Raw genomic sequence first — 13,723 nt, forward strand, 5'->3', positions numbered from 1 at the left:
TGCATCCACTGGAAACCACATGACATCAGTCTGTCCCATGATTGTGTATGGCCAGCTCACTCATGTGGCTGAGGGGGCTCTGCCACATCCGTGCACTGTGCAGGTGACCTAAAGCGTTGTGTGGTGAGGTTGTGAATACCCGTGCTCCAACATTGCTTGCCAATCTGTTAATGGTCCACACGTTTCCACTGTTTCGGTGTCTTTGTTCTGTTGTTGTATTTCTGGTTGTACATTTCCTCTGGTCCACACATTTCTACTGTTTTGGTGTTTTTGTTCTGTTGTTGTATTTTCGATTGTACATTTCCACTGTAGCTGCCTTTGGCCTGCTCTACAGAGAGCTCTCTCCTCCGTGCTCTGTCTCCACATCCTCTCGTGGCACTACACACTCATAAGCCACTTAATTTTAAAATACTGATACTGTTGCTCTCCTTATTGTTTTCAAATTCATATTTCCCCTCTAGGAGCTTGCCATGGCCCCTTTAACTCTACGTCTGTGTGCTCTATTTTCTGTTTTCATATTCAGATTGTCCCTCTAAGAGCTTTCTATGGGACATTTAATTCAACTTATGTATGTTTTTTATGGAAGCCCATCAGCCTTGCAGCATGTAATCATTTTCCATCAACAGGTGTCTATATCACTGGGGACTTTTCCTACATTAGACTCAGCGGCTCTCCTAAGGGGGCCTCGTTCCTCCCATATGCTTTATATATTTCCATTTAGCTGAAAGGTATAGAGACCCAGAGATTCCTTCCGCCTGCAAGTTCTCTCTCCTGAGTCCCAGGCCAGTGTCCTGGAACAGTCTGCATCTCTCCCAAGGGTGGTAGGGTCCTTGGACTTAGAGCCAAGACCTAAGTCCAGGCTTGGAGACACATGATGCTGGTGTCCCGAGTGGCTTTTAGCACCAATTCTGAACAGCCGCCACTGAATCCTCTGTCTGCTTACTTATCTAAGTGATGGAATGAGAAGAGGCGTGAAAGCAAGGGAGGGAGAGATATTCCAACCAATGGTTTAGTTCACAAATAATCAGATTGGACTGAAGCCAGAAGGTCAGAACTACATCTACGCCTCCCACACCAAAGCCCAAAGCCAAGGACTCAAGCCATTAGCTACTGCCTTCCTTCCATGGGCCTTAGCAGGGGACCAGATCAACAGTGAAGCACTCGGACTCCCATTGTGCATCTCATATAGGAAGCCAGGATGCTTCACCCACTAAGCCACAACTGGTCCCTACTCCTGTGTTTGCTTCTTTAGTGCCCAGAAGAGCATGGCTCAGTTGGTATGTCAAGCGCAGAGATAAGGGGATTGAGGTTTTGGAGGTGAGCTGTCTCTGCAGTGATTGGGACACTGCTGAGTCAAGAATACTGTTCCAGTCCCGGCATGAGGTTGGCAGAACCCAGAACTTTCTCCCATCTGCCTCCATGGGCCATGGACGGACACCCGCTCCAGGGTTCCTCCCACATATCTCCCTCCATGGGCCATGGACACTCTTCAGGATTTCCTCCCATCCAACTGCCTCCGTGGACCATGGACAGACACCCGCTCCAGGGTTTCCTCCCACACATCTCCCTCTATGGGCCATGGACACTCTTCAGGATTTCCTCCCATCCAGCTGCCTCCGTGGACCATGGACAGACACCCTGTCCAGGCTATTTCCACTGAGAGGCCACTGCTATTGTTTAAGTGGGCAGGCAAAGTACACACATATGAAACATGAAATAACTTGCGAAATAAAGGAGCCCAGCACAAGGGCACAACGAGTAGATGGCAAGTGAGTGGTAGAGGGCGTGCTCAGAGGGTTCATTCACTGATCTAGAATACTTGGTCAATGTGAGTAACTGTGCCTGAAGTGTCCCCTGGAACGTTCACGTAGACTTGCTTTATGAAAACAAGGGTGTGCATGACTTAGCATACTGTACCAAAGAGTACAAACAGCTCCCTACAACAATTATGACATTTAATTAAGCTGGATGTTAATGGTCTTTAGACTTACATTTCCTCCAAGCACAGTAATAGAAAAGTGTGCAGGTTTTCTGGCTCTGAAAAGACACAGATATGTAGGCAAAATGAATTTTCATGAAGCAGCGATATTTCTTTTCTACCTTCTCTTTGTTCTTTCCTTTGAGAGGTGACTCCCATGACGACAGAAGAAATTATAGCATCTGTAATTACTATTATTAAAAATAATAACCACAGCAATGTCTTCAATCAAAATTATTGATAGAAAGAAAATTGAACGGCTGAAATGTTTGTAAGCAGCTTCCAGCTTTGGAAATACGAGCTGGAGGATCCAGGCGGGTCCCCTAGAGACCCAGGGCTGAGAAGGGTAGCTGTACTTTCCTGGGGTGATGATTGGGGCATGTTCTACAGGGGGAGAGGGATATAGAATGTTCCAGAATTTCCTGGCCTTACTAGTCTGCAAATTACCTTTGCAGCCTGCTTTCTTTTCTCTTGCTGTTATGTGCATGTGGCTTTTCTCTCCAAAGTTGGAAATTCATTGAAAGTTGGATCATGATGTTACCCGTCATAAAGGACACATCCCGGAGATACTGGAGCCACGGAAATAGCAAGAACAGAAAAGTGGGATGGATTAGTTGCATCCCCTGATTAGAAATCCTGGGAGCCATGCCAGCCTAGGCTCAGGGAAGCTGTAAATTGTAGCTAAATTGAAGCTGTAAATTGTAGAGTGCCTCTGCTATCCCTGACCCCATCAGATCTCCAGCTAGCTCCTCTCCCCTTATCTGAATCCTCATGTCATCCATAAGACATTTGCCATTCTTGGATTCACAACTTTCTCTACAAAACCATGGAAAACCTTTGCGGGAGTTAGGACACATGTTTTTGTCCTGGGTGCATGCACAGAGTAGTTGGGTGCACATTTAACCACACATTTAAGTCCTGGAAAATCCCATAGCTTTGGGGGAGATTAACTTGAAGGTAAAACATTGTAATGCAACTTGGCAAGAAAAATGCTGATTTACCTTACAGAGAATAGTTATGTCAGGGAAATGCTGCTTTAGAACATCAGCTTGCTTAAAATCTGATGACCAGCAGGCTCTGTCTCCTTGGCTGAAGCTGGGATGGGTCCGAGTTGTGAGTATTCATGCTCCCACCAACTCACTGAGCTGAAAGCGGCTTTGGCATAGCAATATTTTAAGCATATGATAACAGTATCTTTAGCTAGCTAGGAGACTCAGTGAGGTGGTCCTGTTTCCCTCCTAAACTAACAATGAATCTGCCACTGTCTGCTTACAAAACTCCAAATGCAGTCTTCTTGCAAGCACGGAGGTTTAATCATGGGTTAATCAACAGTTTTGGGCAATTAAAAAAAATGGGGTCTTGTTTCTCATCCAGGCAGCAAGGGGTGGGGTGCAACAGAGGAAATGAAAGAGAATGACCTGAAGACAAAAAAAAAAAAAAAAACAACTATCAAAAGTTGATTGTTTTCTCCAAGTTACAGGATCCATAAGTATTACATTTAAAGTATGCTGAAGAACTTTCAGGAACTGCTAGGCATTCAAATACATACGTATAGGAGAGTGTTCCAAAATAAGTCAAAAACTGAACAAAATGATAATGGCTTACTGAATGCAAGAGCAGCTGTATTAGAAGAAATTGCATCCACTATTGATTTTTTAAGAGTGCATTTGTGAAAAAAAAAAAAGAGAATAGTAGATCAAAAAAAAAATAACTGTCTAGAGACTAGTCCTCAATCATTTTATCTCCTCTGAAAAGCATGAAGCTGCTAAAATACTATGTTATCCTTGTAATTTTTGAATCCTCACCATTGCATGTAACTGCCTGAGTTACAAGAATTTCTTTGCCTCATCCTTTACTTTGTATAAGGAGATTGAAAGAAAATATGCCATTTATCTTTCTATGAGTATGTTTTATTAAGCAGACCCATAGTTAATTTGGGATGTATCAAAATTTTCCATTTGTTTGTCTTTAGTGAGGTAATTGCAATAAACCCAATAGCTCTAATGCTTCAATATATTAAGACAGAAAACAGAATGAAATCCATGTATTTGCTGATTTGAGAAGCTTCCTTAGATAACACGCCTTTATTTTCCTATCCAGTCTATCTGCTTACTTTCTGATTACATCTTATAAATATGATATCTGTTATATTGGTTAAGAATAGCATGTTTGTGAGGGCCTACTGATTTTTATTACAGAGTAGACCATCAGCTACCACAGATAAAACTTCAAACATTTTAAATTATGCTTGGGAACACCACTGTGATCTGAAATTAACTTTTTTAAATTTGCAAGAAAATAAAACACTTAAAGTTGAAAAAAAAATCCAACAACTATTCAGAATGTTAATCTTTTGTTTCAGCAGTGATGTCAAAATATTTACAAGTATGGATTTTAAAGTTATAAAATAGAAACTCATTTACATTAAAAAAAAAAAGAGTGCATTTGTGTATTTGAAAGATCATACAGCAGAGGGAGCAAGAGGCAGATCTTGTATCCACTGGTTCACTCCCCAAATGGCTGAATCAGTCAGAGTTGGTTGGTTTGAAGCCAAGAGCCAGGAAATTCCCCCAATTTTCACTCATCAGTCCAAGGATTCAATGGCTTGTAACATCTTCTGTTTCATTCTGTGCACATTATCAAGGTGCTGGACCAGCATCAAACTGGTGACCATATGAGATGCCAACATTAGAAGCATCAACCATATGCATTATGCCACAGCACTTTACATATTTTTTAACTTATCTACAAATTGGACTCCCTGCTCACCCCAAAAACCCAGAATAATTTTCCTGAAATGTTTTTCTTTTGTTTTTAAAGATTTATTTAAAACAAAAGCGCGCGCAAGAGAGAGAGAACGCTTTCAGCTGCTGATTCACTCCAGAAATGATTTCAATAACATAGGCTCCGTGAGGCCACATAGGGAGCCAGGAGAATCATCCAGGTCTCTGGTGCAAATAGCAGAGGCCCAAGCACTTGGATCATCTTCTGTTGCTTTTACCAAGTGTAAGCGCATTGATAGTACATGGATCAGAAGTGGAGCTTTTGGGCTTTGAACTGGCACACATATGGAATGAAAACAATGAGGAAAGTAGCTTCACCCACTGTATCAACACCAACCCCACCTGGTCGCCTTGCTAATGATACAATAAAGATCTAAATCATCTCTTTTTTTCTTAATAATTATTTGGTTTTTTGTTTGTTTGCATGGAAGAGAGATATATTCTATCCACAAGTTCACTTCCTAAAATGTCTGTAACAACCAGAGGCAGACCATGTTGAAGACAGAAGCCAGGAACTCCATCTGAGTCTCCTATTTGGCTGGCAGGGACTGAAGCACTTTGGGCTATGATCAGTTGACCTGTTGGGCTGCATTAAAAAGGTTCAGTTTGGATGCAGAATAACTGGAACTTGAACCAACACTCTGATGTTTGCATCAGCTTAGCATGTTGACCATCAAAGCTCTTCAGGAGTGCAAACTCTTGTTAGTGTCAGACAGCTTGCACTCAGTCCTGGTGATAATATGAATGAAAAGACTGGTGTTGATGTTGCCCTTCTCAGCTATGTTACATAACTTGAACGCAATTTCATTGCTGATATGGAGCAAAATATAGATATCAAACCAGGTATGCTTATTCCTAAAGCCAGGCTGTCATGCCTGAAGCCACTAACTTCATTGCTATTCTTAAAATGTTACAGATGAGGAAACTTGCCTTTAGAGAGGCAATACCGGGACCACAGTAGTGGACCTGTAAGTGATAAGCAGGCACACAAACTTCATCTCTTGGATCTAAATTCAAGTTCTGTCCTCTAATTACTCCCACAGACTAAATGGCCATCATGATCATTTAGCATTCTTCGTCCAGTTGTACTAGAGATCCATGTTTGGCCAACTTGTGAATGAATCTCCAATTCTCCCGCATCCAGCTACAAGGATGTTCAAAATGAGCATTATTGGTTTGAAGAGCATTAGCAACAAGCTTCACATTGTCCTCCACCTAACACAACCTCTTTATCCTATGCCAGGGCTTAGGAGCATCAGCCATTAAGGTTGACTTAAAATGCAAACCAACTAAGCAGCTCTAGAATTCCAGCCATCGTTATTCCTCCTCTCCATCATCCTGCTTTCATTTCTAATGAGGTCTGCTCTTGTGGGACACTCTACATATTGGAGGTAATACAGATTCACTGTCCCAGGATGGAATGCTAGCATAGCATCTGCTGTTTCCGATCTGAACCGATTCTCCTTTTCCCTCTTTTCCCCTTATTAATTATTATGGACCTTTCAAAACCTGAATTTTCACTTCATCCTCTACCATGTCTCGTTATTGAACAAGAACTCCCCTCTGGTTATTGTTTTTAACTTCGTTTAGGTTGGTAGTATGTTTGGAGTTCTGAGTTAATTATTGATGTAGTATTATCTTTACTACTATGCATTCATGAATCATGTGTTCTTTATTTTTAAAGGCCAAAAGTATCCATATTTTTCTTGAAAGTAGACTTAATAGAAAAATGTAATCCTGTCTCAGTGAAAACTTGGGGATATGCAGATCATACTGGGGCAGGTATTTTGGGAACAATCTGCAGATGACCCCAAATGTTTGAGCCCAAGGTGAGTGTGTGCTGCCAAGGGCATCTTCCTTTTTTAGTCCTGGAGAATCCTTCAGAGATAGTGGGAAAAAAACACCATTTTTCTCTTTCTCCTTCTCTTAATTTGATGAAAATGGTTTGTGGGGAGATGAAGTAGCTTTTTCCAAGTTGCATACAGCATTAGTGATAGAGACCAACACAGGACATCTTTGTGGATACTTCTATTCTTTTGCAGCTAAGTAGTAGCAGCATGGAGTGCTGCTAACTGCTCTAAGTATATTCCGCATTGGTAACATGCTGCTAACTAATAGTGATTAGCTTCAGAACCTGTGCTCAGCTCTTCTGACTGATACATGTGCCTTAATCATTTCTCTCCCTTTTGGACTTTCCTTTCCCTGGAACTAATGGCCTGGAAGAGGGAGGAAATGACATGTTATCCATGTTAGGTTCCTCTCAGGTCATAGAGCCTGAAAGACATGTGAGTAGGAATGATGCCAGATTTTCAGATGACAAAGGCTGTTCAGTCTTCCTATTTCCTGTTATTCCATATTGTGAAGGTGTTCAGTATTAATTACATGTCCACTTGCAATAACTGATTTATCACGGGTTATTGCTGGCGAGTGACTGATACATCCCACGTAATGCTGTGTGGCTGTTCTACCATTAGCAGCCTTGCCATGGTATCATTGGTATTGCTAGCCTGCTTTTTGTCACTGCTGTTGCATTTTTAAGCAAGGTTTTAAACGTGAAGTGACTTGTCCAAGTTCATTATTGGCTGGAATGGGTTTCAGGAGTGAACCGTCAAGTCTTAAAGTTAATATTCCTCTCCTCTCTTCTTCCCCTCTAAGGTTAATTTACGTCCTTTCACTTGATGTAAAGGTCTTCATGTTAGCACAGTTGTCTTATGGTAAGCCTTGACACATTGGTTTTCCCAACAGAGATCATTTGGAGAACAATTTAATAGATGAAGTTACATGCATTGCAAGCACAGTGGGGATTGCACAACTGCAGTCTTCTCAGTTACACATCTTTTGCAGATGTCTTCAATGTGCTGTGTGGTGTATTCAGCAGGATATCTACGATTCTTATAGAAAATCAAATGTGCTCCCAAGTCTACTGTGAGGAAGCGTGCCAGCAGCCAGAAGGAAAGGCTACCTTTGCTTAAGTCCTTTTCTTGGTCACTCACTGACTCTGATCTTGGATGAGCTGCCTTGTTCTCCTCATGTGGAAATATTGACCTCCTTCTTCTCCATGCCTCCATGCCCAAAGCTTCAATCGATCTAGAACTGAAAATGTATTAGAAAAAATAAAGACCCAGTGGCCGTGCTGAACACGTTAGATCTGTTTTTAGTTACTTCATCAAGCAATAGAGTGCTGCAATGGTTTAGCTGACATTCACATTGCATCGGCTATCATAAGCAATCAAAAAATGACTTAAAGCATATAGGACAATGTATGCAGGTTTTGTGTAGGTACCATAGCATCACGTGTAAAAAATTTGAAACTCTGCGGATTGAATTATGATAGCAGACCTGGAAGTAAGCCTCTACCCTTGTGGATACTTGGGGATCATTGAGGGAGGTGATGAGACACTGGCTTAATTTTAAATGAGATAATGGACAGTCAATGCTTAGCATAAAATCACGGAATATGGATTCTCAAGATTGTTATTAAGTCCCATACTAACCCCAGAGACAAAACTGTGGCCATCCACTTTGCCTAAGTGGAGCAGTCCAGAGGTGACTTACGGTTTTCTAAGTGGAGCAGTCCAGAGGTGACCTACAGTTTTCTGCGGAGTGACCCAGCACACTGCTCAAGTGCTCCTCTTCCCACATCCCTTCTGACTTCTCTCGCTTGATCTTGTGTTGTCTGGGCAGAGGACAAGATCTGGACAACAGTGCAGCACAATGCAGAGCTGACACACGTGCGGGGCTCCAGCCCTGAGAAGTCCTACACCTTGACCTTGGACTACGGCGGCAGCATGGAGCAGCTGGTGGCTCTGATCGACAGCTCAGAGCACTGCGAGCAGGAGGTGGCTTACCACTGCAGGAGGTCTCACCTGGTCAACACAGCAGGTAAGGCGTGGCCTGCCCCCATGTTCTGTATCGGCCCTCCACCCTGGAATAGCAAGGCCAGGTGCTAGAAAGGGAAGGGATGTATTTTTTTGTTTGTTTTGTTTTGTTTTGTTTTGTTTTGAGTGCTGACTGTGCCGTGAAACCATATGAACCAAGAGGCCTAGGTATGCTTAGTGCTGGCTCCGATTCCCAGCATGTAGCCTGGTGACTTCTAAAAACTCTCAAGGTTTCTCCTGCATCCTCAGAGAACAGAGTCATGATGGTGGCCATCTTGTCTCTGCTGTGTGGATGAGGAGTTTCTTGAGAGCATTGGCAGTGAAGGAGTGACTTGAGGGAGGTGCAGAAGTATGGCCCCGGGGAAGGGAGTCTTTGTGGGAATGAGACACCATGAGGGGACATGAGTGAGTGGTCTCAGGATATTGACCCAAGAATGATGAATTGTATCTGAGGCAAATAGGTGGCAGGATGCAGTCATGTGCAAGCAGGCATCTTTGTGCAGGTTCACAGCCCTCAAGCGACCTGAAATGCAGAGGCCTCAGAGAGCTTCCCTTTGAGAAGATGATGCAGAGGTGGGCATTACAGTACATGGTGCCAAGATGCTTGCAGTGTCCACGCCCTGTTTATCCGAGTGTCCTTTTGAGGCACAGATGCTGCATTTGATCTCATCTAGATTCCTGTTATTGTAGCTTAAGAAGCAGCAGATGATAGTTCCTGGCTAACAGCAATCCATCTGGGAGACCCAGAAGGAGTGACAGCCTATCCTAGCTCTGGCTTTTGCACACATTTGGAGAAAGAACCAGTGGATGGAATAGAAAACCAGTCTCTCTCTCTCCCTCTCTCTGCTGCAAATTATAATAAAAGATATTAGAGATACTATTTGCTTTTAGAAGCAAAGAGACAAACCCCGTTTATTTTTATGATTTTTTTTTACAGTGAACAGCTAGTTCAATTATTGACATATTTGGAAAAAAAGAAGTCCCAGTGTAGTAGCCTAGTGGCTAAAGTCCTCACCTTGCATGCACAGGGAACCCGTGTAGGTGCCAGTTCTATTCCTGGCAGCCCTGCTTCCTATCCAGCATGCTGCTTATAGCATGGCAGAGCAGTCAGGAATGGCTCAAAGCTTTGGGACTCTGTACAAACATGGGAGATCCAGAGGAGGCTCCTGGCTCCTGGCTCCTGGCTCCTGGCTCCTGGCTCTTGGCTCCTGGCTCTTGGCTTCAGGTTGGCTCAACTCTGGCCCTTGCGAATCATCAGCTGGATGGTCTTCTTTTCTGTTTTCCCTTCTCTATGTGTATCTGGACTTCCAGTGGAAAAAAAAATAAACCTAAAAAAAAAAACCAAAATATAACTCTTGGGTTGTTTACCAAAGCCCATAATGGTATGGCAAAGATTTGGAGGGAGACTGTCAGAATGTATGCCCATTCTGTTCTTCATTCATATCTGTGGCTATCCATTCATCAGTTACTCACTGGTACAAAAAATAAGATCCAACGACTACAAAATCCTCAGGAAATGGAGTACAAGTCCTGGCCTTAAAAAGTCTACAACTCAGTGCTTGGATATCAAGAAATTGGAAAACTTGCTGGGATGAAAAATAGGAAATGAATTGTCAGTCAAGGGGAAGTGGGGGAAACCCAACTAAACATATGGAGATGCCTGGCTGAGCCAGTCTTCAGCGAAGAGCTGTTCCACAGAAGTGAATGATCCAGATAACTGTCACTCATCCCTTTAAATACCAGAAATCTTTGCAAAGATTCCTTAACTATTTAAAATACAAGTGCTTCTCATATGGATTCCATGCCCCCTTGCCTTCTTAAACAGGGAGTTTTGAACACAAAATGTAACCTTTTCTTGATGACCCGGAAGCATCACGGTGGAAAACAGCAGCTGTCCTCCTCTTGGATTTAGCCATCCTTGAAATCAGACTTGTCCAACTCTGCACATTCTTCCACAACAGCTTCTGGGCCATAGAAGAGACTTTCAAAACTTCATAGAAAGTCCATAAGATGAGAAAACTATGCATGAAAGTTCAGAGTTTTATAGGAGCCAAACAACAACAAAACCCCTAGACGTGTGTTCTATGAAATCAGGAGTCGGTGCTTGCATTCATGGCTGGGTATCTTTAGAGCCATCTTCATTACTGCACGGAGCAGACACTCACAAAGTGTTTCTTGTATATAAAATTCCTGTGTGGATCCCTGTGGGTTAACTGCTGCGTAGAACATTTCTTCTCATATCAGAGTGCCTGGTTCAAGTCCCAGACACTCTGAACTTCCAATCTAGCTCCCTGGATTTTGTCCCTGAGAGGTGGCAAATGATGCTCCAAGTACTTGAGCCTGTGCCAGAGATGTGGGACACCCTGATAGGCTTCTTGGCTCCTGGCTTTGGGATGACCTAGCCTTGGCTTCTGCAGCTAGTTGGAGCTGATCTCGCAGTTGGAAATCATCTCTAAATTTAAAGTAGGTAAATATCTATTTTAGGATGAATATAAATCATGTGAACAATGAAATATCAAAAGTACACTCCTGTGGCAGACAAGATAAGCTATGCAAGTAACAAAAGGAACTGAAAAATAAGTGTAAATAACCAAAGAGGAAGTGGTATTTAAAAGGTTTTACCACTCAAGCATGCCTGATAGTTCTCATGGACTGTCTGGGAGCTCTGTAACATTTCTTCTCTCTCTAGGACCCAGAAGGATGGTGCAGCTGTTCCCTCAGGCATTGCTGGTACCATAGCAGAGGAGAAGGAGGCCTAGGCCCTGCTGTGCATGACAGACACCCCTTCTGTTGACATCTCGAATCCAGGATGTATCCACAGAGAACCAGAGAGTACCTGGCTTGACTTAGAAGTAGCAAGACAGAAATAATGTTGTACACAGCCAATTGGGGGGATTGGTGGGGGGAATATTACAGAAAAAATTATCACAAAAGAATGAGCATAAGCTCCCCATCCTCTCTGGCAATGACCATCAGGGTTTCTCAGGAGTCCCATAATTAGCTCAGATAGAGAGACTAATATAGGAAGATTTGAACAGACAGGAAAAAGGTCAGCTGGGTTATAATCACTCAGCCTGTACCTTACTGGTCAGGCTCCTGACCTGGCCTTTCCTAGAACTCGGTAGGTAGGATGCAGAGTTCAGCTATTCCTCACTGAGATATTGAAGATTCCTCTGTGCACCCACCTAAGACTGTTCTACTCCTCAATTTGTTAATACACAGCTGGTTAGAATTATAAATCAGTTTTGATTATCCTAAAATGTATGGAGTTCTGTAAAATTCCACTTGAATACTATAAACTACTAAATGTAAATATAATCATAGAAAAAGGATAGTAATAGCACTCACCAAAGCCAAAGGCAAAGGTGAAGACCATCCCAGTAAAATAACAACAAAACACTAATCAAACAATAAACAACCCTAAACTGACAGGGTCAAAATACCACCTGCTCATATTAACCCTGAATATAAATGGCTTAAACTCACCAATCCAATGGGATAAATTAGTAACTGTAGGTAAAATCTGATGTCTACTGGAGACCTATCACATCAACAAAGATCAACAGAAAATATATCTCATGGATTTTGATGTTTTTGTCTTTATTTTCATTTCTTCAAAGCAGGTTTTTTTCTCATTAAATTCTTCACTGACTCATAAGTCACACCATATCTTCAAGAAGGTGCTTGATATTGTTTCAGTTACATATTAGTCATTCAGTAGCATGATATTTAACTTCATTTTACTGTAACCTTCTGTTTCTTCCTGTTGTTGACTTTGTATTGTGGTTTTTCATTTAAGGGAATGTATATAAACTGTGTAATGGAGACTGTCATATTCATAAGTGAGGATGCAATGCAGTATGCATCTCTCCTTCCAGATCAAAGATGGACTCCCAATTAAAATATCTACTATATCTTGACAATAGGATGCTGGACTCTCTGCCATTATCCATGCCTGCAATGATGGATATATGACTGTTTATGAAGAACTATACTACTGTATTAATAAAGGAGAATCAGTGGGGGGAGGACTTTTAGGCGGCGGGAAGGAAAATCCCAAAAGTTATGGAACTGTATCATAAAATAATTTTTAAAATATATCACAAAAGAATGAGCATAAGCTTTGTAAATGCTGTGTACTAGTCCTCTGTTGGTTATGTAGTGCGCAAGGATTTTTTTTTTCTCATTCTGTTCATTGTGTCTTCACTTAGTTGATCATCTCCTTTGCTGTGTGGAAGCTTTTTAGCGTGTTGTAGCCCCAGTTGTTTATTTTGGGTTTTTTGGCCTGTGCTTTTAACTGACTTCTCTGAGAACTCTCTCCCCACTGCCGTATCTTTATTTCCTAAGTTATCGTTTAAAAGTTTGATGGTTTCTGGGTGTAGATTTAGGTCCTTGATCCCTTTAGAGCTGATTTTTGTATACTGTGACAGATACGCGTCTTGATTCTTACCTCTGCAGGCTGCTGTCCAATTGTCGCAACAGCATTTGCTGAAGACACCAGGCCTTTTCCCTGGATTGTTTTAATTTTTCTCATCAAAGATAAGTTGGCTCTCCATGTGTGGGCTCCCTTCTGGTATTTCTATTCTTTCCCATTGATCTTCTCTGTTTCTGTACCAGTACCAGACTGTTTTGGTAACAACTTCCCTGTACTAAGTCTTGAGGTCTGGAGTTGTGATTCCTCCAGTTTTATTTTTATTCTTCAGGATAGCTTTGTCTATTTGTGGCCTCTTGTGTTTCCAGATGAACTTTTGTGTCTTTTTTCTATTTCTTAGAAAAATGTTGGGCTTCTTTATCGGTAATCACATTGCATCTGTTCATTACTTTTGCTAATATGGACATTTAATGATGTTTTTCCAGTCGTTACTGAACCATGGTAGGTTTCTCCATTTGTATATATCTTCCTCTGATTCCTTTTGAATTTTTTATGGTTTTTATTACAGAGGTTTTGTATATATTTGGTTAGATTAACTCTTAGGTATTTAAGATTCCCCTCCACCAGTTTAAAGGGGACTATATTTACAATTTCTTTCTTAGCCATGGAATTATTTGTCTATACTAGTGCCGTTGATTTATGTTTGTTAATT

At 41.8% G+C, this 13,723-nt stretch overlaps 1 protein-coding gene across 1 annotated transcript in view; it reads left to right on the forward strand.

Annotated features, from left to right (window-relative positions):
• The window catches only part of LOC101521841 (contactin-associated protein-like 5), a 415,974-nt gene that overhangs the window by 285,298 nt on the left and 116,953 nt on the right, over positions 1-13,723 (forward strand). Inside the window, exon 13 of the mRNA XM_058664165.1 lies at positions 8,446-8,643. Within this exon, the coding sequence (XP_058520148.1) occupies positions 8,446-8,643 (198 nt within the window). The remainder of the gene's footprint in view (positions 1-8,445; positions 8,644-13,723) is intronic.

Source organism: Ochotona princeps, chromosome 5, assembly GCF_030435755.1.
Source record: "Ochotona princeps isolate mOchPri1 chromosome 5, mOchPri1.hap1, whole genome shotgun sequence".
NCBI lineage: Eukaryota > Metazoa > Chordata > Mammalia > Lagomorpha > Ochotonidae > Ochotona > Ochotona princeps.